At 40.9% G+C, this 27,616-nt stretch overlaps 3 protein-coding genes across 4 annotated transcripts in view; 1 reads left to right on the top strand and 2 right to left on the bottom strand.

Moving 5' to 3' along the window:
* slc16a4 (solute carrier family 16 member 4) overlaps positions 1 to 5,123 on the top strand; it is a 37,131-nt gene extending 32,008 nt beyond the window's left edge. For both annotated transcript variants that reach the window (XM_061058636.1, XM_061058637.1), the window contains exon 10: positions 1,750 to 5,123. In XM_061058636.1, coding sequence (XP_060914619.1) covers positions 1,750 to 1,958 — 209 coding nt within the window. In that variant the 3' untranslated portion in view covers positions 1,959 to 5,123. The remainder of the gene's footprint in view (positions 1 to 1,749) is intronic.
* A 4,005-nt stretch (positions 5,124 to 9,128) lies between these two features.
* rbm15 (RNA binding motif protein 15) lies at positions 9,129 to 13,212 on the bottom strand. Its single transcript, XM_061058635.1, has one exon. It carries the CDS (start codon positions 13,050 to 13,052, stop codon positions 10,500 to 10,502), a length of 2,553 nt encoding a protein of 850 aa, XP_060914618.1. The 5' UTR covers positions 13,053 to 13,212; the 3' UTR covers positions 9,129 to 10,499.
* A 2,674-nt stretch (positions 13,213 to 15,886) lies between these two features.
* Positions 15,887 to 26,206, bottom strand: alx3 (ALX homeobox 3). Its single transcript, XM_061058058.1, has 6 exons — positions 26,070 to 26,206; positions 24,299 to 24,447; positions 21,888 to 22,209; positions 17,520 to 17,794; positions 17,296 to 17,421; positions 15,887 to 17,148 (listed from the first exon to the last, which is right to left on the bottom strand). Exons 2-6 carry the CDS (start codon positions 24,332 to 24,334, stop codon positions 16,792 to 16,794), a joined length of 1,116 nt encoding a protein of 371 aa, XP_060914041.1. The 5' UTR covers positions 24,335 to 24,447; positions 26,070 to 26,206; the 3' UTR covers positions 15,887 to 16,791.
* Positions 26,207 to 27,616: the final 1,410 nt, after the last annotated feature.

The raw sequence follows: 27,616 nt of genomic DNA, 5'->3' as shown, positions 1-27,616 counted from the left end.
GCTGTTCTCCGATGTGCGGACACGGACCAGACAGCGCGTCATTTTTTTCCCGCCTGTCTTGTAAACTAAGGATGCTTCATGCATGTGTTGTATCGGTTGTTTTACGATCTTATGTAGAAGAGGTAACCGTGCTCAGGCACTGTTAGACCTGGTGCAGTATGAGTGCAGGTCAGCGGGTGAATGGGGAGGGGGGACAATCGTACTTAAGCATGGTATGGGACAACTTTGCTAGTGAGTGCGCCCTTAGCTCCAGGGACTTCACTTCAAGGACCTCAGTGGTTCCTGTGGCCCATTGATGTCTGCATTTCAGCACTGCCTGAAGTCATGGGAAGATTATGCAAATCAGGATGTATTGCGTTGCAAATGAATTCATTGATTAACAATGGAAAGGAGAATAGTGCTTCTGGAAGCCTCGATTCAAATGGCCCCAAATGCTCAACTGAGATTGTTGTACAGGTTAGATGTTATTTCTGCTTTGGCATTTTGTAGCCTGTCACACCTCCTGCGGTGCCTTGTGGTCAGCTGCAGGGTCCTCAAAGCAAGCGAAGACACATTTCTCTGTGATGTGTTGTTTAATATGAGCAGGGAGAAGTACTTTATTGAAGGAGTGCTTACTTTGATCAGAGAGAACGGAGCATGTGTTTCGTCTCATCCCAGAAGTGACAGAATTTCTGCCTGTTGTACACAAAACTTGTCTTGCTTTGTCTTTTTGTTTTCAAACAATAACTTTAATCTTCCTTTCCACGTCACTTGTTAAGTCCATCATTGTAAGCACAAGTTAGGCAGTGACTTAATCCGCCCCGCTGATACCAATGCAGCCCTCTAGCGCCTACCACTCTCATTTGATTTGCATACATGCATAGTCTACATAATCAATGATGATGACTAGAGACTGACAATTACATTAAGATTTTACATTGTAACTAGTAATGAGGTGTCCAATGTTAATGTAGTGGAGTAAAAGTTGAAGTTGCAAAGATCAATAATACAGGAACAGATTTCACAAAACATACTTTAGTACTTTTACAACTCTACAGTGAAACGTCAAGTGGCTCATGTAAAAAAAAAAAAAAAAAAGATAACACAAGAAGATGGGAAATTATGAGTCACCTGCAGTATAGCTTACACTGAGATCACGCAGGTTTAAAATATGATCCCTCACCATGCCCTTCTCAAAGTACTGGCAAATGAAAAGCTTTTTGCAATTAAATTGTTTTTATTTCTATCATAATTATTATTATTGTTATTAAGTTAAAAACATGTGTAGCCCCTGCCTCGGGCAGGAAAGGTGTGATAACATTCCTGTTGTTCAGTCATTCTCTTCAGGATAGCCAACTGTCCACTAATGGTCCCAGTAACAGCTTTCATGTGGTCATACTTGTTCTGTTTGACTTGGGGTCATTTGATTTCAGACGTGTTAACCGCTCTGAAATGTCAACGTGGCTCATGTAAACAAAACAGTTAACAGACGTAACTCTTTAAACAGTTTTCCTCATATTACAGGGGGATAGCAATCCTACTATGGAATAATTGTAAACATTTGACAAACAAAAGTTTCCTGACATTTTGTGGTTACATTTTTAGAGAGGAAACCTTTACAAAGAGTTTTATTGTTACTTATAGCTTTAATAAAGGAGAATAATGTACTCATGCTTTGTAAAGCATTAATAAGATCATGTGATTATCCGGTTGTCAAAAAGGTCCCTTCATATGGTGTATCATTTGTATTTATAAATAACTTTTTTGCAGGCTTCCTGTATGACTACACTCAGACGTATGACTGTTCCTTCTACCTGGCGGGGCTCTGCTATCTGCTCTCCTCCCTCTCGCTCTTCATGGAGCCGCTGGCTCAGCGCTGGAAGGCCAGGAACAAACTGACCCGGGACAAGAGAGCAGAAAGCAGCTGTAAGACCAACGGCTGCTTCACCCCGGACCGCCTGCAGAACGGCGCTGTGTAGGAATGAAACCAAGGGAACGCCTACATTCGTGAACCAGCATGCTTAGAACTTCATAGGCCTGCATAACGTGGACCTTGGACTCCAGCTTAAAGTCGGGACCCAAGTGACCCTTAAATTCAGCAGGAATGCAACAATGGCCAAGGAGGAAAAGTGTTGAAAGCACTACATGATGTCGAAGAACATACAGTTAAGGGTCGTTGGTGACGGGATGATCTTGTTGAACTTTGAAAAGCCAAAATTTAAGTGTTTCTTAAAATATCTCATCCCCTAGTCCTTGGTCCATGCATTGAAACCTCTTATATCATCCTGCACATTTTAATATAGCTTTGCAACAATCACTAATTTCAAGATACTTTGCAGGTATTTTAAATTTGCACAAAAATGACTGGAAACTAAGCTTTGCAGTTGAGCTTAAAAACCTACATGGTTTGTTTTTTTCCGATGATAATAATGGAAGCCATGAAAAACTGATCTTCCTCTGATTCCCCAGTTATTATATCGAATTTCTTAACCACTTAATTGTTGCCTGCTTCTTTGGCACAATGTATAATCTGTCTGCAAAGCCAAATGTAGCTGCAGCTTCAGTAATTTAACAGAGAAAAGATGTGTCTCTCTTGGCCTAACATTATGAATGCATTAGCACAAATAGTAGATTGTATGGCGTCTGCAGCATTAAGAGGTACGACCGGTGAGTGTCTCACCATCTTTCACTATATTAATTATATTCTGGCTTTTCAGAATGTCAACTAATGCAGCATTCATTCATAAAGATTTACTATTCAAACTTTAAAAATGACTAGCTCATTCAGGATGTCTTCTTTTCACATTTTGGGAATCTTTCAACTTTTTCCCCTCCATTTAAATGAATGGGCAGACTAAACCGGTAATGTAGCATTGAAAGGCAGGAGACGGTTAGAGTCTCAGCTGTGTTCAGCACTCGCACAAAAACAGACTTCTCAGCCTTTTAACTTCAAAGGACACTTACTCAGTCAAAGAAACTGTCACATTCCTAAGTCCATGTCTCACACTGTGGTTACACTTCCACCTGCAGCAGAGGACTCAGCGGCACAATAAGGCGGTGAGCTTTTGTTCTGTGGTCGTGTGATCCATTTTTACATTGAAACTTGTACTTTCAGCCGAGTTTGTGTAATATCAGGAACACATCTACAGACTACAGAAGGCTTTTAAAGGTCAATAGTTAGCTCCGCAATCAATTTTTACAGCAACAAACAACCAGTTGGTACTGGCAAAATAAACAAAGTGGAAGCCTCCTTTGACTCAAAATGGCCCATAAAACAATGGCCACTTGTGTGTTCAATGTAGCCTAATCATTACACTTCCCTGCTTTCACTAATACACACACGACTCAACTCGTTGACCACCTTTTGATTAATCTCTTTAACTCTCTCACGGTTTACAGTTTATCTAACATGCAAATATTTTCCAACAGAGTAAAAACTTTACACTGACATGTCTCCTACTAGCTAACAGGTTTCAGCCGTCCTCATACAGCTGTGTGATTGACACATCAGCTCTTCTCAATGCGCACAATTCAAACTATTCAAGTGCTTGAACTTCAATTTTATGGCATTTAAACTGTTTACAGTGTCTGCACATGCAGTTTTCAGTGCAAGTGAGCACACTTCACTTTTGTTAAATCTAAAGCTCAGCTGTGACCTGGAAATGACTCGGACAAACTAGATACTGCCTTTATTTTTTTTGTGGGTCAGAAATGATAAGACAAATATCTTAAACTTCACTTTGTTTTTCTTAGCACTACCTGCAAATAACGAAATAGTTACAGCAAGCTCACAGCTTATGAGCAGTTCTATGCAAAAGCATGCTGTTAGTAATTTTCCTGCCATTAGCAGCTCAAGTGCATATCGTTTTAACTGTAGCCAAGATACCAGCTCCTTAGAGAAAGAGTCTGTTTGGAGGAGGATTAAGTATGTTTCCATACATTTGGATCACTGTGTTTCTGAGTGGCAAATGAGCCGATGAGCTCATTTCTATGTGATTCTATTAGATTTTGTGTCAATTATATCATCCTTGTATGTCTGTAATTCTCTGACCAACTGTGATACAATGATGCAGAAATTGTCCATATAAATACAAGGTATCCCAACTGGCTGGTAGGAAATGAATGCCAAGCATTTACAGTGCCTGCAGACGGCCAATTAATGGCAATGCAACTTAAGTCATTATATTGTGTTTATATATGGGAGTTTATTGGTTGTTTTATCTTTTTTTTTAGGGTTTTTTTTTGGTGTGTTTTCAGTGGATACCTTGTTTTTCACCAGTTTGCCTTACGATGTACCTTGTATCTTTACAAACTTTCCTGTGATGTCAGCCACAGACACATTAGAACCTACTTAAAACTTGAAACGTATCAGTTGTTTTACTTTTTTTTTTAAGTTTTGAAAGTTTATGTAACTTAAACCACTATGACCACTTGTCAGTCATTAGTTTCCAAGTTTGGACTGAGGGGGCAAGAGGTATGGACATGTTTTCTTATGCTGCCCTCTTGTGGCTAAACGTTGCTTCTACTCAAAGAATGCTGTCTCAATTAGTACCAAATTATTCCCCCTCAGCTCACCTTCATAATACTAAGCAAGCTCTTTGTGCTGTTTCAATAATGACAGTCATGCACAAAAGCTCTTTTGGCTCACAAGTTTTCACCACCAGTTTGCTTTTGTAATTGAGGACCACAGAATATTTTGTACCATGATAAATCTTTTATGTTAAGTACTTGATGCTTTAAAAGTAGATTTTGGTTTGGGATTATATGACTTGTTAGCTACCCAAACATTTAAATGATCTTTATGTTTAAGAAATATATCAGAAGAGTTTTTCTATGAGCCTTTCAACATCTCAAACACCAACTGAGTCTGTTTGATGGTGTTTGATTGAATGTTGCTGCATATGCAATTCTGTGTGAAGTACTGTGTTAAGTCACTACTCCAGCTCCTAGATTTGTGAACTGATAGTTTAGAAAATATGCTTAACCAATCATAGATATGTTTCAAGGGCTTAAAGCTCATTTCTAAGCCTTGTAAGAGTGCGCAGTCGACAGCAATAAACCGACATGTGACTCAAGTCTGTCGTGTGATTGTGAAAACAGTAATGCATTTTCTGTCTCTCTGCAATAAACACTCACAACCTACATCATATCTGAAACCTTTTATTGACACTTTATCAAGACATACAAAAAATGATTTATATTACATTACATTCAATCTCATTTTGAGTTTAATAAAGACACAACAAATATGTATAATTTCACCTGGCTTTAAAAGGTTTCCACATTTTGTACACTGATGTAATAATCAAAGCAGGTTACTTACAGTGTAGTCGACACCTGAAGATGTTCAGTGACAGCCTGGAATCAAACTGATGAATCGTCTGCTGTCCAGTGGAACTCTGTGAAACATACAAATGTGTTTATTATGTGGCAGCGGTTCACAGTTCTCATGACAGTGTCAATCATTTGCAGTGAGATTCAAATGGTAAATGGACCTTAGCTTGTGCAGCGCTTTTCTAGTCTTCTGACTACTCAAAGCACTTTTACACCGCAGGTCACACCCTCGACACACACTGATGGCAGAGGTCGCTATGTAAAATGGCCATCAGAAGGAACTAATCCTATTCCTACACGCTGATGAAGCAGTGGGCGCAAATTGGGGTTGAATGTCTTGCCCAAGGACACATCAGACATGTGGCTAAAGGAGCTGGGGATCGAACCCCCAACCTTCAGGTTGAGAGACAACTGAGCCACAGCCGGCACTAAAAGTGCAACACAAGACTTTAGACATTTAAACGCTGATCAACATGATACCAAAATACTCCTTTAATTAACTACATCCAATCAGCAATCATTTCTGAATTCACTGTTTTAAATTGTAATTTGAGGATTCTATTGCATCAGTCAGATAAATTATATATTTTTTTTTAGCTTGAATCATAAACATGTCTCCCTCTATGATTTGATGACTACGGTGCTTGTTCAGTGTGTACTGTACAACAGTTCACATTTGATTAAATATAAGAATGTAGTGATACCACTGGCAGAAGTCAATTGAAGTACCTTTACCAAGAACTGTAGGTAAGTGCAGTGATTTGGATGTTTGATATTGTGTATTGTAGAGATAACATTCATGTAGTGTTTGAAGATAAATGCTCTCCTTGCAAATTTGTTACATTTTCAAATTCTTATTCAAAAAGGCAAAACTGAGCCTATTGTTTGAACACTGATAATCAAGAAGAATGACCAATCCATCCAGTTTCTGTTAATCTTTGTTTGTAAGTATCTCACTTTGACAAGTGTTGGTGTTTAATTACTTAGTTGCATGAATCAAAGTTTTTAGTTCTTAGTGCAGATTGATTAATTATAACTATACATTCACGTTTTACGGTTGGTGTATGTTTTATGTACAGGTAAGGATTTGTTCTCCATTGAATCTCACATTAATAACTGTGGTTAAATTAACACGGGGTTATCATTTGTGGTCTAACATCTCTGAAACTAAATGTTTCTGGGGCAGAAGCAATCTATTTCAAACTAATTACATTTGTACAACTGCTATTGTTGCCATGCTTGAACAAGATTAATCTCATACAGTTGTCTAAAGCAGGGTCAATAACACTATCTGTTATCAGGCACGGCTCGCCGACGACATTCATCTTGAATGAAAATGCCTCCTAAAAATATGCAGGTTTTTTGGCCTAGTTTGATACTTCTGTAATTGCAATGACATGTAGTTTGGCAGCAGTCCACTACACAGCATCATAAAAGTCTTTATATACACCTAAACTCAAACATAGGCTCATTTAAATATGAGAAATAAAAGTAACTGTGATAAAACTTTAAGTGAAAAACTAACGGTGATTAACGAGAGTAATTCGGTTTTTAACCTATATTGAACTACACAAAGAAAACGACTGACTCTGCATTACTTCCCTAGCAGCTTCAGAAACTATAAAAACTCACCTGAATTATTTTCAAAATTGTACATCTTTTTTGCATCACTGAGAACCTATTCAAAATTTTAGAGAATGATTATTACCATGTGTTACATTTTATCATAAGTATTTAAAACATGTCATTGTTTTGTCAAGGTAGAAGCTGCTGAAGTAAATATGCCTTCGGTTAGGGGGCAGTGAACGGTCCTGTTAATAATCACAAGATGATTTCTGTTAACTGCTTTGAGTAGAAATAAGCCCAGGAATGACTTTGGCTGAAATAGATACTGTGCCATTTTGCATTTGTTATTGTAAAACATGTGGTGTTGACACTTTATACTTACCACTGCTGCCTATGCCAACGATACAGGCCTGGCAGGCAGCACCTTTTCTGCTTACTCACCCTCATGCTATTTTTACACAGCAGTCAAACAGTGATACCACCAGTGAGCTCGGTCCTGGGTGTCGGTTGTGCATGAGTGGGATTTTGTCAGGTAGACTGACAGGGGAAGGCAGGCGCTCGGTGGTCCTCAAGATGGCAATGTTTCTCTAGTGAAGTAAGGGGCCCTTCTCAGCACAGCTTTTGTCCTCACACTATTATAACTAAAATGGAGGGAATGGAAAACTCCCTCTCCTGTGTCGTTGCCATAACTGTATAAGAAGGGCACTGGCAAAAAAACACAGGTTTCTTAGGAGAACTTGGGGGAGGGTCCGCAGCGTGGATACTTCCAGCGGTGGCAAAAAGGGTAAACTATTTGGCCTGTTCCAATTTTTTTCCCATGCTTCAGCAGACCTCTGATGATGAGTGAATACAGCTTCGGCACAGCAGCACTTCTTCACTTGTCTCCTTGGAGACGCTTCAATCAGAGGAGGACACAAAGATAGGGGCAAACAATATTCCTAGCTGAGGTTTGGGCCAATCCTTTTCCCTGAGCCAAACATTAGGTCAAATCAAATCACTATGGGAAAGAGTATAATAAAGACGAATCAGCCCAGCGGTTCAGCTTTGTCTCTGCAGAGAGACACCCTTAGCTGAAGATGCTATGGATATTTCACAGCAGTGTCACACACAATCTCTGGAGTGGAGTGTGTGAAGGGTGGTGATGGGATTTCCTCAGCTCCTATTCAGAAACAGGAACAGTGCACACGAGACCCCTTAGAGGAATTACCAGGAGGACCACAGGACATGCTGCTGTTTGCTCCAGCCCTTGATTCCCAAACTGCACCGTTGTCTGCATCTGCCAAAGTTTCACACTGCAAACGGGATTCTGGCAGTGAAGAAAGGGCAGCAGAAGCTCCTCGATCCTGACAAAGGTGTTCAGATGCCGCTGTAACAGGGGATCATGTGGGAGTAATTTGTGGTGGGTAACAAAGGAGCCCAGAAAAGGCCAGTATGCAAACAACGATCCACACACGACACAGGGTTCTCTCTTCAAAGGTGCTAAACAAACTGCAAGTTGTCTCCCCTTTTGTGTGCAGTAACAAAATTTCAAGTGAAAACTCCATGGAACACAATAAGGTTTGGCAGTGTGTTTCTTCAATTCACTTCCATCGAAGAAACATGTTTCCCTTCAAATGAACAATTTATTGATAATCGGTCACATTTAGTGCCCAAAGCACTTGCAGGTATGTGAACAGCTTCACATGGGCTCTACGGATTTTCCTCTCTCTTGACATCAAAGTGTACATTGCTCAAATTTTCCATCAAAAACAGAAGTCATCACAGGTGCAGATGGGATACACAACTAAAAAAGCTGCTTCATAAGTGAGGACTCACAAACACTCTGCAGAAGTTTGAAGGTCTGCCCTCAGGGCTGCTCAGGAGTCCAACTTGAAGAAGTTGTGATGTCCACATATATAACAATTTTCTGACATACTGATATTTTCAATACATATTTATCCAAACTCAGCAAATTATAATTCAGGATAGGTTTCTATTGCATGTCAAACATAAATGTCATAAACAAAATACAGTAAGTAGGCCTTGGGAAGATGTTGGCAGGCATGAGCTAAGAAACTCATCTAATTAAACCTCTAAATTGAAACTCAAACATTGAATGTTATAGTATGTCTAATACTCTGACGTTACACAGACCTACTCACTGAACAAATATCAGCTTTTTGTTACTTTGACCAACATTTTTCTGATACTGAATAAACGTTTTCTTGAGAAGACCTACTGGTTTGAGAGCAATAAATGAAACAACACAAAACTATCTAAGCCTTTTATCCATTAGTAGCTGTTTCTCATAAATCACATTACACAACCATTTTGAAAGGTAGGGATGCACAAAATTAAATATTAAGTAAAAAATATAAAACATGTTAGTGTTGCTTTACTATGCTATGCGTACTGTTATGGGCAAAAATGTCACAGCTGTTAGTATCCATTCTTCCACATAGAGTCTACATTTGAGTTTAACCAGAGGAAACACACTGAATTCATTGTCTAACTTGCAACTTGGTGTATCAGTATTGATAAAAAATGCACTCAAAGAGCCTGAACATAATTTGTAGTTATTAAAACATTATTCTCAATATAGGTAACTGAAATGATTTGAGTTTTTCTTGAGTTATATTAAACAAGTGACCTTCAAAATGTTTTCCCAGAATTGAGAACGCACACAGGCGTACAACTCAGGCAAGAAAGGTCCATCAAAATTAGAGCATGTTGCAAAACGTCTTCAGTACATCACACTCCTATCACCAAACTGTCTTGCTGACATTGGGTTGGTAACTTAAGGATTGCAAGATGGCCAAAAACTACAGATGAATAAAGTGTATGGTACTGAAAATCAGTTTTGCAACATGTCATTGTCTTCAAAATGTTCTGAGAACCTAAAAAGACAAAGATTGTAACTGTAGTTCTACATCACTCGCTACACCTTTCATTTAACAGAACCTTCAGTTCACAAATGCCATGCTCACCTTTGTGACTATCCATCAAAATGTGATTATAGTAGAAGTATTATTGCACTCTAGGTAAATATTCTGAAATAGAACAAATAGACACAATAACAACAAGTACAAACTGAATGATGCTATAAAGTTCAACAGCCCCAAAACAAATGTTACCTTTGTGTAGCTCAGTTGTTGTTTGTTTGTGTAACAGAAATGTGGCTTTAACATCATAGTAGCATGCAAGGCCACTGTTAGTAGTTTGACTTGTGGTGGTGTTATTGTGTCTATTTATTAGATTATTTTTTCACTCTTTTTTTTCTTCAAGTTAATGTGGAAAATTAAGATTATAACATAAATGGACAAGAATTACGTTTTTTAATTAACTTCTCTTATTTTCTTGTTTTACAGAATTCTGGCTGAATCACTTTGGATTTATGACCTTGTAAGCATTAACTCACCCTTTAAAAATAATTTCAAAAACACACACTGTCTTAGTTTGGTAGGAGGGCTCTTTTGTCCATTTAGTGGATTACATGGCAACATACAAACACTCAAGAACCATACTAGTGTAACCCCATAATGCAGAACACACAGCATGCAATAGTTACTGACAAACAGCAGATTTTTTTTTTTTTTTTTTTTTTTTTTTAACATCACTTGAACTTTGTGTTCAGATTTTTTTTAGGATGCTCCACGAACAACAATCATGACAAGATAGTCCTCTTCACTCTTAGCCAGAGCTTTAGCTGAGGAATCCAGGAACTGCTGAGAGAAATCACAGGGAGGGAAAGCATGTAGAACCCCAGTGTTGTCTTTATCTCTGCTCCCCCCAACAGGTAGGCTGATGACTCCTGCTGCTTGTTTTTGGTTGAGGTAGGACACCAGGTTGCGAAGCGGGCGCTGAGTTGAGGCCGCCGGGTCAGACGAAGATGTATCCTCAGTGGTCCCAGGAACTGCAAGCAGGATGGCGTAGCCACCGGGACCAGCTACTTTGATGCGCCGGGACACCTCGTCAAGCTTGGGCTGGTCCAGACGAAGACGCTGGGTGATCTTTAGCTCGGCCACTTGCCTTCCTGTTGAGCAATCAAGTAGCAAGTCGCTGGCTACGCTGTGGTCACCCTCCAGCAGGTGCATGTTGGCTGGGAAGTTGCTGTTTTTGAGCAACAGCATGCCATGCCAGGCCAGACTGAGTTTAGTGCTGTCTGTTTTGGATGGCTGACCTCCCTTGGAACTGCTCTCAGAACGCTCTCTCTTGGCTGGCACCTTGCCACTATCGCCTGCTTTCCGCTTACGCTCTCCAACCACTGAAATACTGCTGCCCGAAAGTCCCTTGTCAGACAGACTTTGGCTTTTGAGTCTTCGCTCAGCCCCGCCCCTTTCAAGGCTGCTGTGATGTTCTCTTGTTGGGGAGGGTCTCTCTCCTCGCAGAGGTCGCTCTGAGTCACTGAAGCGCCCTCCATCTCTGCTGCTACCTCCAGGACTACCATCTGGAGAGGGACGCCTACGTCTTACTGTCCTGTCAGTGCTGTCAGGGGAGTGGTCTATATGGCGTCCATCCTCCATTATTCTCCGCTTGCGTGCAGGTTCTCGTCCCTGGAGCTCTCTTTCAAGAGACCAGGGCTCCCGTGCCCGTCGCTCACGTTCCAAGTGCTCCAGGGGCTCAAAGGGTGAGGATCGTACCCGATCCCGAATAGCTGGGTTTGGCCATTCAGTTCCAGGAAAGAGCTCTCTCTCCCTGAAGTGAAGTGGCGGTGGAGTCCGTTCTCTGACCCTCAGAGGTTCAGGGGTGGCACGGTGCACAAAAGATTCAGCCACTATGTCAAACGGTGGTATTGGGAGAGGCTGAAGGAACTGTTGCTGGTAGCGATGCTCAGTGTCTGCAAAGTCCACCCTGAGTCTTCTCTCCGGACCCCCAAGAGGGAAGCCCCTCATGTGTGTGCACGCTGCTTGTGCAGCATCCAAACTTTCATACTGAATGTAAGCCCAAGTATCCCCTTTTCTATAGTCAATGGTCCTTATAGTGCCAAAGCGATCAAACTCTCTTGCCAAGGCAGCAACAGGAACCCAGGGTCCAAGACCACCCACCCACAGGCGCGTGGTGGGAGTCGCTTTTCCATAGCCTATCTTTATCGGGTTGAGGCCCACTACTTTGCCAGACATGCTCAGCTTAGCACGGTGAGCCATGTCTAGGTTCTCAAATTTTAAGAATCCATATGTGCTGGTTTGTCCTCGTGTGGGTCTTTTAATGTCCACTTCTGTTATGACCCCAAACCTGTCAAAAGCTCTCCTCAGGTCCGCTTCTGTAACAGTTATGTCCAGATTGCCTAAAAACAACGTCCTATTGGCTCTTTGGTCATCTTCTGGAGATATAAAATCCTCCTCACGAAAAGCAGCTCGCTCTGCAATAAAAGACGGACGTGCCCTGGCTTCAAACAGAGCAAACTCCCTGTCCCGCTCCAGTTCTCTGGGCAGAGGGGGCGGCGGGGGAGGGGGGAGCCGACCCAGGGCCAGCTGCTGCAGGCGGTAGTCTCTGTATCCAAGCCCGGTGGGCGAGAGAGGTCTCTGCAAATGTCTATGGCTTTGTGCAGCACTATACAAGTCTCTCTCCACAGGAGAGCGGCTTCTCCTCCTGTTAATGTACACTGCTTCAATCTTCAGCGGACGGTCGTAGAGTACCAGTCTCCCCCTCGCGTGCTTCGCCGCTCTCGCGTCCTCCGGCTTCCTGAAATTAACGAAAGCTATCCGCTCGTCGTTGCTACGGCTTATCTTGACGCTCACGTCTCCGAATTTTTTAAACTCGTGAAATAGTCCGTCCTCTATGTCTTCGTCGCTCAGCTGGGTGCCGAGGTCGCTTATTTTCAGAGTTTTGTACTCACTCTCGGTGCCGGGCGGCTGGACCCTCTGCTCCCCGCGTGAAGTGGTCCTCGGCGCGGCTAAGTCGAGCGGCAGGCTCAGGCTGTGGTTTTTACCGACGGAGCTAGCGGTAGCAGGCTGACAACTGTGATTATTTCCAGTCCGACCGTGTCCCTCGAAATCCCTGTCTCTTTTTTCGCCGAGCAGGCTTCTCCTCGTCGATCCACCGTCGCCTTTGGTTGAGCTATTTCCATTATTACTCCCGCTGGAAACGGAGAGAGCCCCCATTTTCTTGCTGGTCGGGTGGCATCCTCCCCTGTCTCGGATATCGTCCAGGGCCCGGGAGCGTTTTTTAATCGGCGACCGCTCTTTGCCTTTCATTTCAATCCACACGAAGCCGACCCTGCGGACGCCTGTTGTATTTTAAAAGCTATTTCTGCACAGTGTTGCAGATAAATGTTAAAATAAGAAACTGACTTTTCATTGACGCTGCGGCAAAACAACAACAGTCGCCATTTTGTAGAGATTAGTGTGAAAGCCCGCCCCTTGTACTCGATTGGTTGAAAAAGTGGGTGGAAAACTTTAAACCGCATGTCAATCATACACTCGCAAATTTAAATTTAAACTTATTTATTTTTAACATTGTCTACGAAGAAAAAGCGATGGGTCATTAACTGGTATTTATTTCAACAGAGCAAATCAATCACTATTAAATATTTATCATTCACTTATCACATACTTGTTCTTGTAGGCTATTCTTGTCTATGACTCACAATTATTTTTAATTGAAAGAAAAATATATATATGCCTACTGTATATACATACAAATGTATTTATTTGTCGCGGTAGCTTACCCTAATACATTAAACATAGCTTATAGGCTACATGTCACCAGATATTTATTTTTTCACACGTCACACAGCTATTTGTTAATCTGCACCCCCTTCAGGTCACTACTGACATTAAAAGTTGTATTAATGTATTAAGACCTACCACCCACTTTTTCAGTAGGTGGTAGGGTTTTTCTGTCAAACATCAGTCAAATGATTTTGTTTTTATAACATTACTTTAATCAGTGATATTACTCTTTTTTTTTTTTAATTAAAATGATAGTTTGATGTAGGGAGGGATAGAGACATTTTTCAACAAGTAAACCTACAACCAGAGGGTGGCAGTATTTGAACAGAGAGAATTGGTTCAAAAGTTAGGCTGCAGAGTGATGCAGTGGTCGGCGCTGTTCCCTCACAGCAAGGAGGTTCCTGGTTCAAATCCTTATCGGACAGGCCTCTCTGTGTGGAGTTTGCATGTTTCCCCTGTGCATGCATGGGTTATCTCGGGGTGCTCTAAATTGCCTCTAGGTGTACTCCACCTATTGCTCAATAGTAGCTGGGATCGGCTCCAGCCCCTCGCAACCCTGAAGGGGAAAAGCAATATAGATAATGGATGGTGTACTATAGCCAATAATGCCTAAAATAGCCCTGATAAAGTCCCTGTATGAGCACTTATTGGCTCTATAGACAAATCAAGATGATTGTAATTAAATTAAGTGTAAAGATGACAACATGTTATAGATTATTTCTCAACATTTTGGTTACTTTAAGAGTTTCCTTTTTGACTGTAAAGACACACAACTCATATTTGACTGCTCAGAGTCCTAACATTATTTTCCCCTTATTTTCCACACACTTAGCTGAGTTCACTGTTTCTATCAACCAGTTTTACACTGCTTGTGTAATAAACAATTCTGCATTAATTGGTCAACTCAATGTAGGGATTTTTTTTTACCTGAATTAAATTTTTTCCTGCTGATGATTAAATGCTAACAGAAATTTTACAGTCAAACATTTGGAAGCTGCTCTACTCCATGACTGTTTCACTTTCCTTACTTCACCGTTGTGTGCTTAACCACATTGTTTAGTTTAGTGGGACATGTAAATGCTGTTCTACTACTTCAACTACAAGGATCTTTGTGTGTCACAATAGTTGCACTTCAAGGCCAAGATCAATCTTGTTAACATCAAAGCTTATAGAACGGTGGCCAGCGGGCAGCTTTACCGATTTTACTGAGCATTCAATCATATTTTTGTGTCCATTAATGAGACTGCGGGGCAAAGTAATTTCCTGACTCGTGTGACAGTCTTCACCCAATGACCCTGCCACACAAGAGTGATGGTTAGTTAATAAGTGCCCGCAGCACTGTACAGTCTAAACTTTACCTTTTCATTTATTTCCTGACAAATCAGATCAGAACTTTGTAGCCTGATTTACTGAGTCAATACAGATCAAAGCTTTACCACCGTCACTTAAAGGACACTTAATCAAAACAAATGTATACCTATAGTAGGTAGAGGTTTAGGAATAATATGACCACAATATCAAGTATTGAGATATTAATTTGCAAATATCCTGAAAGTGTTAAAAAGTTCAAGTATAAATTTCCTATTTTTTTTTTTATTCAACAAACATATGATTTACCTGCTCCCTTCTAAGCTGAGTGCTATTTCTTCAGCTTTCCTAAAGATGGCCATCACCCAATCTCTTATCCCCACAGACTGCTCTTCTTATCTCCTTTTCTTAATCTGGGATTTAATCACGGGGAGTGGGGCATCTATGTTACTCCAGTAAGAGTTGCTGTCTCCCAGGGCCTGGGTGGAATTTGAAGCTGTGGGTGTGGAAAGTGTTTCTGATGGGTTTGTGCATTCTTCTATTGGAAACACATGTTAGCTGCTCTCACAAAACCCCGGGACAGACTAAAAGGGAATGGCAGCTAATGTGCTCCAGCACGGCTGTCACGGTGAAGCGAGCAAAGAAGAGCCAATACATTCACCCTGAAGCCATGTACACTCCTGGGGAGTATAAGTGCAGCTTCAGAGGGCTTTGTCCACCACTGGAACCCCCCACCCCCCCACCCCCACCCCACTCCTCAATTCAAGTTGCATTTTCACTCGCACACAGATTGAAATGTTTGCACATCTGACATGAATATGTTGGTATTTAGTAATTTACACCAGATGGGATGGTACCATGCAGTTCAGTGTTTCCCTGACAATAAAGTAAATTGTTTGGGGTGAGCACAAGAAGATTTTCTGAAAACAATTATTAGGAGTGCATTTAGAGTACATGTAACAGCAACACATTTATGTAATTGTCTTCTTTAAAAAGCCAACAAATTAATAAAATAAAGTAGTTGTGAAGAAAATCAAAAGGCAACTGAACTGACCTCAATAAATATCATCCAGTCAAAAATGCTCTTGGCTCTTGGAATCCCTGATTTCTCAGGTTTCACTGTACTTCATGACCCAGTTGATCAAATGTGGAGTTATTTGTGATTCATCTTTGGCTCACTCCTTGATCATCATCAACAGTGAGGTGTGGTCACACAGTTATTTTTTCCATTAATGAATCAGCCACTTGCCCCCGATACATGAGCTGCCAACCTTAAGGCCTCTTGAGGAGAGGCAAAGTAGGCTGCACATGTATCGTCTCTGTGTAGCCTTCCAGAATGCAAAGAAACTCACTTCCTGCACAGCAGACATCTTTGGCTTTTGGCAACCACACTGAAGCATTTTACTGTATGTCACACAGCCACATCACAGTTGTGTTTTTGACACACACTTTGCTTAACTCGCCTGGGTTATCGTTTTTTACGTCTCGTAATGGTTGAAATTATTCCAGCAGATGTTACTTTTGTTAAATATTTGAGTCCCCGTTTCTGAAAATAGCTTCCTACTGAATGAGAAACATGATTAAGATGGAGGCCTTTATTACTGCTCACGCTATAAAGCACAACAGACATTTAAAAAAAAACAATGATTAATATGATAATTACAATCTTTACATGCTTAAATAAGTTTTCCTGGTCTCAGCATTGTGATATCCAACTTAAAACGGAAACATAAAGTTCCTATTAATAGAAATAGAAAATCCTATAAAAAGAATCAAATTCTTATCCCATTCTCTTCTGAATAGTGAAAAGTCTCCGTGATAGCTTACATACTTGTTAAGAGGAATATCTGAGTCAATGCTGAGCTGGGTGTGTACTTCAGGGACTGCGTATGGGTCGGGAATGTAATATGCTTTGGCTCAGTCAGTGCATAGTGGGGAGCTGGCATTATTGTGGTCATGTGGGCCAGGAGAGAAGGCTGCCAGGCTCTTTGGCTTTCATGCGTAGCGCCACCAGGCCAGTCGGCTTGTATTCGGCCTCTGGTCCCTCGATTGAAGGGGGCCCGAGGCCTCCTGGGAAGCTGTGGAGTGAGTAGAGGCCGTTGATGCCGGGATGGTGGGGCGGGTGGTGATGGTGGTGGTGGTGGGGATGGCCGGGGGATGTGGGCATGCCCATGAAGCCCTGTAGGTTGCCGTGGGGGTGAGGGTACGGGCTCATGCAGGAGGAGGGGATGGAGTCAGCACCCAGGACACAGCCAGCACCCGAAGCACCGCCGCCTCCTGAAGCTGTTCCGGGCCATAGATTGCCCTGCATCTGGACAGAGGGAGGGATAGGATGGGAAATATTAGGAATTTGATGGAATGCTTTGATTTCATTTCAAGAGGTTGGAGGAAGCTTGTAAAAGAAAGCTCTAAATATTTAACCTTTGTCATTATATGTGATATATCTCCAGTGGCCTACCTGGTATGTGTCATGGCGAGGGAGAAGAGAGATATCATAGGTAGCAGCAAAGTGGTTGCGGACCTCCTGGATCTTCCCGTAGCGTTCTCGTTTCCTCCACTTGGCTCTACGATTCTGGAACCAGACCTTCCAAACACAAAGATAAAGTGCCGCAGTAAATTGTCAGAACTTCTTCAAGTCATTTGTTGAGAGTAGTAAAATACGAGGTAGTTTCCCTAACACACCTGAACCCGAGCCTCTGTGAGCTCCGTCCTGAGGGCGAGCTGCTCCCGGGCGTACACGTCAGGGTAGTGCGTCTTCTGAAACACTTTCTCCAGCTCTTCCAGCTGAAAGGTGCTGAACGTAGTGCGATTGCGCCGCTTCTTGTTTTTGCCCGATAAGTCGATGGAGTCGGCGATGGAGTCCCCGTGTAAACCGCCTCCGGACTCTTTCAGCTTTCCACAGCAGTCCGTGCCAATACCAGGATAGCCCATAGTCTTTGGAGCTCCTTTGTCTCTGACTGAGGCCCAGAGTGAAGAGAGAAAAAAGACACCATTTTAAAATAAATGCATCTCTACCATAAAAAGTCTATATGTTTTTACTATCAATGATAGTTATTGTTGTATGGTTTCAGGCTGCTTTCATTTCCTTTAAGTTACAACAACAACAAAAAAATGTCCCATTATTTTTAAATTTATCTTATGATGTTACTTTTAAGGGTTATAACATGACGTCATATTTTTTAATGCTTCACTTTTCAGTGAGCTCATTTATTCACATTCAACTCTTAATAACTAATACTGTTAGTTCTGACCGGTAAATATATTGTGTTATGTTGTTTTATTTGATTTGTCCCAGGCTCCACATTGATGCTGTCCAACTTTAACAGTCTGATTTATTTTGGGGAAGATTGAAATTTTATAATGTCAATGATGCTTCTTTAGATATAAAATCGTGCAACTTGTTTATTTCTTTTGTGAAGTTGCAGAAAGTTAAGAGTTTGAACAGGACCCCGACAAATACTCTGAACCTGTCAGCATTCTTTTAAGAGTAACACAAATACGCAAACCTATGCAACTTTTGAAATGTGATTAATATAGCAGCATACCGAAAACGCCCTTCCAACATGAGGATTAAAACGCACAATTTTTGTACAGAAAGTAATCCCTGAATCAAATATCTTTGCACATGAGCTGTCAGTACAAACATCAATTTCACCTTGATCAGATTTTAAAAACCAGTGCATTATACTTTTACACACTGTTCTAAAATGTAATGCAGCTCTATCACATCAAACATTTTGTTTGTGAGGTATCACTGCATGCAATTAATATCGTGCTTGTTTTTTATGCTTCTTAATTTGATTCCCAAACTTGATCTGCCGTAAGAGGCTCAACTGAGATGCCTGAGAAAATCAACAAACAACGGTTATTAAAGCAAACAGTGTTTTAATTGAATTTGCTCAGACAACCCTTAATAAGGCCAGTACCTCTCAAAGTTAGGTTCAGCTTGAACAAGACGGCAAAAAAGACAAAACTATGTCTGATTAGTTTCATTTTTTAATGTTTAGGGAGGGCTTTCAAAACAAACAAACAAGGCATTTTTTGCAATGGTTGGTCATTGCAATGTCTTTGAAAAAATATGAACAGTAAGATAATTAGGATTTAGTTGAACTTCTGCAAAGACTACTGTTTAAACCTGTTCTATATGTCAAGAGGATGTCATAACTTTTGTTGTGATTTTGTGCAATGCAAATAAAAGTAGACGTATTAATTTTGTAGTACTGAATCATATGACAAATTTATATTTAGCAAAGCACACAATATTTTGAATTATGAAAACATAGTCTGCCCTTTACTTTCAGCAGTGAGGGGAGATGTGAAAGCATTTGCCTTCCAGTTAACAGACCGTGGAAAAGGCTTTTTCCTCCTGCAGTGTTTGGATGTTGTTGTCCATTTTCATTAAGTTGAACCCTGAGCTCCAAAACAAAATCACTCTCCGTCTTTCTGCAGGCGCTCACTCACTGGGGGCAGCCGAGACATTACTTTGCTATTCCCTTAATTCAATATGGGGCCCAACAGAGAGCACTTCTCATTGCAACATTAATTTCCTTGTGTCCATTAGATCCCAACGCACACTACAGTTCATGCTGAAAATATTCTCGGTTAAGATTGCAAACTGGGGCCGCGGGACATTGTGTAGCTTTTACCCTTGTCAAGCACCCACATCCGCTCTGCCTCCATCTCAGTGTAACTGGAGATCTATGTGAAATCCAGGAAAAGGCAAATAGAGGATGAATTTAAAGCGTGTAGGTTAAGCATCATGCTGCGAGCCTTGGGATCAATTGTGTTACACTGAAATACATGTGGTTGAAATTTAATTTCCTTAATTCCAGGCTTCATGTTCTGTAAGTTCAGGTTTTCAATCTAAGTGAAATCTACCGTCAGTATTTAAAAACATACATTTTTTTGTCGTTTCTTTAAGCATATAGAATATTTACGGGTCTGAAATTAATCTGCTATAGTTACAATATCAAAATTTTAAAAAAGGAAAAAGAAGTATTAGCCTAAAAAAATTGTCAAAGTTTGACGTTAGGTTTATGCTGCTGAGTTCACTATAAGCTTTATTATAATAAGGGAGAATTGTCTTTTTATTCGTGTAGCACAGTGAGGTGTGTTTGTGATAAGAATATTTTTACCTCTAAAAATACAAATGATTCTAAAATGTGTTTGGATACATTTGTCAAGGATATTTAAATTGATGTTGGATATTTAACAATATAATAAAAAATAATGTTATATTCCCCGAGAAATAGTTTGTCACATTTCCCCAGTCAATAAAAAAGCTAAAGAGGCATTTTTTCTAAAATATATAAATAATTTAACTGGATTATAAACAGTTGTACAAATTTAAACTCACTCATCCTTTGAAGTTTCAAAAAGTAAAAGCACGGAACAACAAAGTGAAAAAAAAAGGAAATCTTTAGTGTGAAGATGATCAAAGTTGGTTTGAATGCGTTGGCCTGTCCCACAATCCCAGAACCTTCCGTCCACTGTAGACAAAACAGGAAGCCATGTCTCCCTTTGAAGGTGTACGAACTCAACTCAAAAAAAGCAAACAAAGAGTAGGCATGCGCGCACACACACACACACACACACACACACACACACACACACACACACACACACACACACACACACACACACACACACACACACACACACACACACACACACATAGAGGCAAACTCATGTCTTTTCTGCACATGCAAACATTCTGATCTAAATGCCATTAGAGTCATTTAGCTAATTTCCTCATTTACAAAAGAAAAATTATTAGGGAATCAATTTATGTGTGTGAGCATATATGTGTGTATTTGCTTGTGTGTGTGTGTGTGTGTGTGTGTGTATGTGTGTGTGAGAGAGAGAGAGAGAGAGAGAGAGAGAGGTACAGAGACGGAAGAGAAAACTATACTTGCTTTCCTTTGCAGAATTGATATGAAAAGTCCTAAACGTCGACTCTCAGTCCACACATCTGATTTCATTATCCAAACTAATTGTGAAAAAAGTGTATTGGCTTTCTTTGGCAGTCACTTGAATCAGGCTGTTGTATATTATTCTGGACACAGATATCACAAAGACCTTATCAGTGCTCATATCCTCTGCTGCTTTGCACAATCATCAACACCAATAAATAAAATGAAACAGCACACCATTTCTTCAGGCTTCAATTCAACACAGTTGATACATTTCTTCACAGGATGAACTTCTATAGGCCTAAAAGTCTGACAGCATTTCAGCACATGCCTTCCAAAAGTCAGTCTGACGCATTTGACCTTATAGTAACATGCATCCAGAATAAAAAAAATAAGAGAGCATCTTTATGCAAACATACAGAAGGGTAAAGATAAATGGATCACCTTATGACACACCCAACTTTCTGCCAGTCTGACCTTTAACCTCTCTGACTTTACATCGCTGAAACCATGTTGATATTGTTATCATGCTTCCATGTGCATAGCCAGTAAAAATCAAGGAATACTTCAACGTAATTATCAGCTGAAAAGTCAATATCACCAAACCTAGAAACTGCAAGAATGTAAATCTAAATTAAAAAGATTTATTAATTTTGTATTTATTTTATTTAGTTTATACCTCTAATTATTTTTAACTGCTAGTTGTGTGCAGCATAGCCATAACTTTTTTCAAGGTCAAAATTTAAATAATTATGCTAAAGCTAGGATTGTCATAACTTAAGTAACTAACAAATAAAACAGGCTAATTTGACCTTCAGGCCTGTACTATATTAGCGTATATATATAATAGTATTATATTTATCATACAAAGACGGATCAGTCAAATCTCAAGTTAATAAGTCTTCGTTAATATTAGTTGGACTGCGTAACCCTGTTTTTACTATTACCTGTTGGTCTTTGTGTTCTTATTTTTTGTTAAAGAAACCCCCTCTTTTAAAGGACCAAGTGAAGCTATTTGTTTTTATGACATTTGAACAACATGAACTTGCGGGCTTCAGAAGGCGCTAGCGTGAACAGTTTAAGCGATGTGTCTCTTAAATCAGTAATATTTCGTGCAAAGTATACTAAGTTCATTCACCTTCGGAGTTGTGCTCATAAAATGCCGGCTTGCCGCTGATCGCTGACCCCTTCTGATCCTGGTTTATACTCTCCATGAATTTGTTGTGTTTGGACGGGGAGCCGGGCGCGTTGGCCGGAACAGCGCCGTGCGTAAAGCCCGCCGCAGCATCACCAAACCTCCCCATGGCGGCTGCGTACAGATCCCCGCGCAGACCGAGGCGGTTTGGGAGAGGAGGAGGAGGAGGAAGGTGTGAGGGTTTCTGCAGCTCATCGCAGGAGAGGAAGGAGCCGGAGCCTCGGTGCTCCAAACCCGGAGAGGTCTCTGGCGTCCTCCTGCTGCTCTGCGAAGAGAAAGGCAAACAACTGTCCGTGTCCATCTTTTACGGATCCAGCAGCAGTTTAGACAACAGCGACTGCGCGTTGACAGAGTGGGCGCTTGAGTGAGAGACTTTTTTTCTCTTCTGTGTTCATGTCAAGTGGGTGGGATTTAACAGATCAGAAACAAAGACCCGTGAAACCGGGAAAGGACTGTGTTCGAGTGCGTGTGCGTGTGCGTGTGTGTGTGTGTGTGTGTGTGTGTGTGTGTGTGTGCGTGTGTGTGTGTGTGTGTGCGTGTGTGTGTGTGTGTGTGTGTGTGTGTGTGTGTGTGTGTGTGTGTGTGTGTGCGTGTGTGTGTGTGTGTGTGTGTGTGTGTGTGTGTGCGTGTGTGTGTGTGTGTGTGTGTGTGTGTGTGTGCGTGTGTGTGTGTGTGTGTGTGTGTGTGTGTGTGTGCGTGCGTGTGTGTGTGTGTGTGTGTGTGAGAGAGAGAGAGGGAGACAAACACAGAAAGAAAGAGAGAGAGAGAGAGAGAGAGAGATACAGCATCCAGAAGTCTGATATAATCCGCCAAAAATTCAATCACGTGTGGTTTTTGTCCCTCCAATTAACCATTTAATTCCTATTTCATATGTTGTTAGGGGTCTTATCTGCAAATCATGCAGGACAGGAGAAGCAGGCAGAGGGGGACACACAACCGTTTACGCACGGAATCTAAACTTACTCAAACACATTTTAAAACAAAAAGACATTATGAAACTCTCAGTATTTTTTATTTTATTGTATTTTTTACTTTTTTCATGCAGCTATTTCATTTGACTTTATTCCGTTTCTACATTATTCTACAGATCGTTTTTTTTCTTTTCCGATAAGTCAGCCCGACAGCTTCTTTAACTTTAGGCATCTGAGCATTACTGCAGAGCAGTGCTCGATTTAATATCTCATATAGGCCTACATTTTCTTCTTCTCCCGTTTCATGTTAATGCAGAGATCAATTCTTAAACGGCCGTATGCCGCTTAACCATGAACTTGATATGTAGCCTATAAAAGCAACACTTGTGTGTGACGCTAATTTTGGCTTTTAAATACGTCTAATGTAAATATTATTATTGTTATTATTATTAATAGGAATAATAACAGTAATAATAATAATCTACTTATCCAGCAGTAAAGCAAACGGGAGTTAGTTACAAAACTATCGAAGTCGATCAAATTTGAATATTAAATCAAACTCAAAATCTATACCATATTTAATATAGAGGGTAATCATGATATCCGAGGTCTTCATTTTATTGAAGAAATGTTACGTTTTTGCTGCTTTAAAGTATGAACAGATTCAACCTTTAATATAATAATAGGTTACTTTTTCCTTAGAAACGAGCCGGCTTCCTTTATGTCATTTAGGGTATTTAAAAGTAGGCTACATAGAAATTTAATTGGAACTGTTTTTATTTCAGAACAAGGCAATTTATTTCAAGTAACGAAGCGATTATTCGATCGGCATTTAAAAAAAGTGAACAATAAGTAAGCCAATAGTTTGCCGGATTAGATTATGGCGAACATCGTTTGTTATGTTATCAAAATACCAATACAAATTAATAATAGAAAAGCAAAACAAAACAAAAATACTGTAAAGTCAATGTACATGACCGATGAGTCTTTAGGCCCGAACAGTAAATATTGGTCGTTACTGTTTTCATGTCATTCAGCTCTTAACTATAGTCCTCATTTGTGTGTCTGTACTGAATACTTTATAAGACATTATGGAACAGGTAACATAAAGCCTTCTGATGTCAAAACAATAACCTTTTTAAACATCATTTATATTTATTTTAAATCAAGTTTTAATGAATGCACTGTTGCTATTTTTTCTATATATATTTGACTGAACACGTTTTGGTCGAGTCTATATAAAAACTAATAATAAAGTGAAGCAGGAAATATGCATGCTTCATATCAAAGACACAAGTTGAATTGTTTTCTTCACCATGCTGCTCAACACTGATTGAATGTCTTCAGAAAGAGTTGGACTCAGCGGTAATAAGACAAAAGGCATTTGATACATGCATGTTATCTTCGATCTGGACAAACCCCGTCTAAACACAGTGCACTTACCAGGTTCAGACTCGGCACTGCTTGCTTTGAGGACATCTCAACATCTCTCCGGATACCTGAGGCTGCTCAGCTGATGGACAAGTGTGTAAACATGAAATCCATTTGGGCTGAAACGCTTCACAAGCTCCATTTGATTCCATTTCTTGTTTCTGGAATATCAAAGTGTCCACAGAACACGTTAAACATCCAAGTGTTGGAAGGAAGAAATGTGGAGCTAAGATGGCATGTGAATGATGGCTTCACATTTGCTACATTATGGCTTGAATTTTTAAGAAGAGGAAAGCTGAAGAACCACTGTTCTGTTCAAGAATTAGACCAACAGGACATGCTAATACTTCTGCTGACAATCTTAATCCTGCTCCAATGTGCAGAAAATACTCTTTACATGCCTCTCTTTACTGCGAGACTCGTACAATTAAATGAAATGAGCAAAATGAAAATTCAAGCCTCCATGTGGACACAAATTGCAAAGACATTTCTGTCTGCAAGGAGAGGAAGACCTCCTTTAAATTTGACATGATTAGTGACCTCAGATGTAAGGCCTAATGACATTTACGTGTAACATGACTTAGATTAACATGTTTGGGTCAGTAGAGCACAGAGGCTAGAAAAGAGGACGGTGTCATGTAAATCACAACCACAGTGCCGCCTTTTACCCTCTCACACTATGCAGTACATTCATCTCATAAACTTCAGCCTAGGTGTAGCGGCTAGCATTTGTCAAACCGTCTGACTGACCCCCCCATTAAAAAAAAAAGCTCATAATTCTGTTAGAGGGGAGTTTTAAGATGTACACACAAGGGGGGATATGTTTCCCAAATCTCGTGACAAGCATGTCCTCTGTAGCCCAAGGCAGCAGAGCACTCTTCGATTCGCGGACCCAGCTGAGTAAATGCATTCCAGAAATGTGGGCAAGTGGAAGAACGTCTGCGCTGTGATCTCAGAGCTGCCGCAGGTAACACTGTTTATATGAATACTGCATTAAGGTGTAGGGGATTATGGGTATGTTATTCACTGAAGAACCGATCTCCTATGTGGACTTCTCTGAGTTGTGGCTTGCTTGATTACACCTGAGGGGGCGTCCATTCATGCATTGATTCATTAACTGAAAAGTTAGACTTTCAGAACAAAGGAGACGTAAAATCTCATCCGAATAAAAAATACAGAGCATTGTTCTTAATTTGAATTTATGAATAACCACAGATGGAGATGTGCACATTTTAGAATATAAGCCTTTGTGAAAAGCAGGGGGGGATAAAAAAAAAAAGCAAAACTCATAGTCCATACCATGAGCATGCTCCCCGTGGTCCTAAACTCTTGTCCTCTTGAGTCTGTCCTGGGCATGACCCTGCACAGGAAATCAGTTCAGCCTGTCAGGAGTCCCAGGTCTCCCCCCACCTCAGCCCCCGCACTTCCAGCTCTGGGCACAGACAGCATGGATAAAGGTGACCCTGCACTCTCTTGGTGCACCCTGCGGCCCTCAGGCTATAGGACCCACTTTCACCCCTCCCTCCACTACATCCTCTCTGCAGGGCTGTCAGTCTGCAGGCCTGTCACACCCTGTTACACCTTACATCCTCTCTGCTCCACACACACAGTCGGCACTGGCCTGCATGTGTACATATACACAGCTTTATCGGGATCTGCCAAAAATATTTTTCAGTGACAATCAGATTTTCGTCAATATTTTTTCATCAACTATTGTTACGTTTTTAAGTGAGAAATAAAACAACAATATCTTTCATGTCTCGAGAGTAAACAAAGAACTAACCTTTTCTGTGACAATTTGAATGATTGTCCAACAGCACAGCGATAGAGAAGTTATTTTGATCAGCCAAATGAACACCAACACACTGCCAGCTAGAATGAAGTGCAACTTTGTATTTCATAAAAGCTGGCTGTCTTTGTCTCGCTGTCACTGCCTGAGGCCTTTCCTCTCACGTACAGGGTGGCGCTTCAACCTGAGGTTTGCATTAGAATAGGAGAAGGATAGCTAATTTAATTACCCGCCATGAATGCACAGAGATGATCCCATATGCAGAGCCAGGGCTGCTCTCAGAGGCCTCCCTCACATCCTCCAGTCTATGTCCAGAAGCTGCAGAGCCAGCTGAGGATGTGATTGACAGCTGCCGACCTCGGGGTCAGCTGGCTAGAGAGGTGCATTCTGGGAAGCTGAAGCTCTGCTGTAAGCATATGGGGGTTGAGGTTCTGAAGGGAAATGGGAAGTGGAGTCGCTGTCCTCTGTCTGACCTCGTACGAGGCGTCATGGAGCACACTGGAGCCCAGCGAGGGTTAGCAGCAAGTCAGAGTCCGCAGCCACAACACAAGAGATTAGCTGGGCACGTATCTGTGAGGAACAAAAGAACCTGTTTCTCAGAACAGATGCTAGATGGTATTTTGCCTTGAGTTTAAGTGGCCTGCATGAAAAAATCTATATATTTGCAAGAAGCCTTAAAAATTAAAAGTTTTCGATTAATTTCCTGGTTGAAAGACAAATAGCTGCTCATGTGTGACCCTCAAACTAAGGAACCTGATGTTTAAAGTTGTAGGCCTATGACTTACAATGACAAGTCCTGAAGGCCTACTTGCCAAATTAAATTGTGCTTTCCTGGGGTAGATATAGGCCTATCATGAAAATGTTCTGCTGCAACACTTATTGCTTTCTTACTGTAGTTTTAGCAATTGGGAGCAATTGACCCACAAACGATAACTGTTGCTCATATGACATTATTTTATTCAGTTCACTCGAATGGTTTTTATAATTTACATAATGTGTTCAGCATATCACGAAAGACCTGTGAAACCTTTTTATAAATACAGAAACCAAAGAAATCATATAGGCTATAATAGGCCTACCTAGGCTACATTACTGGGACTGCCATAGCTAAATGACACATGTGCTAGATTACGCTTTGACTTTATAGCAGTTTGATAAGAGCAATTTTCTCTTTTCTATTGGTTATAGAGAGCTGAATGAGGAGGATTTGGCGTTACAGTAGCTCAGAGGGAGAGAGATAATGAACTGTGTTTATGTGTGTGTGTGCGGGAACACCGGGTTATGAAAGCTCAGTCTGTCGTGATAAATGCCTCTCTCCTCCGACTGGCCCTTAATGAAGGACAGACCGATACAGGCTCGCTCCTTACTCACAATCTCCAAGAATCCGTAAACATGTACCTTAGCAAAACCATCTGGATTTAAAAGCTCAGCTAGGCCCCGATACTTCGGACACGCGCCAGAGCCAAATATAAATAATCTCTTAATGTGTTTTACCGCGTACCGGGGACCATCGACGCTGACGCTCAGACACGCAGTTACGC

The sequence above is a fragment of the Labrus mixtus genome, chromosome 15 (assembly GCF_963584025.1).
Source record: "Labrus mixtus chromosome 15, fLabMix1.1, whole genome shotgun sequence".
Lineage (NCBI taxonomy): Eukaryota > Metazoa > Chordata > Actinopteri > Labriformes > Labridae > Labrus > Labrus mixtus.
This window is presented reverse-complemented; position numbering and strand designations above follow the sequence as displayed.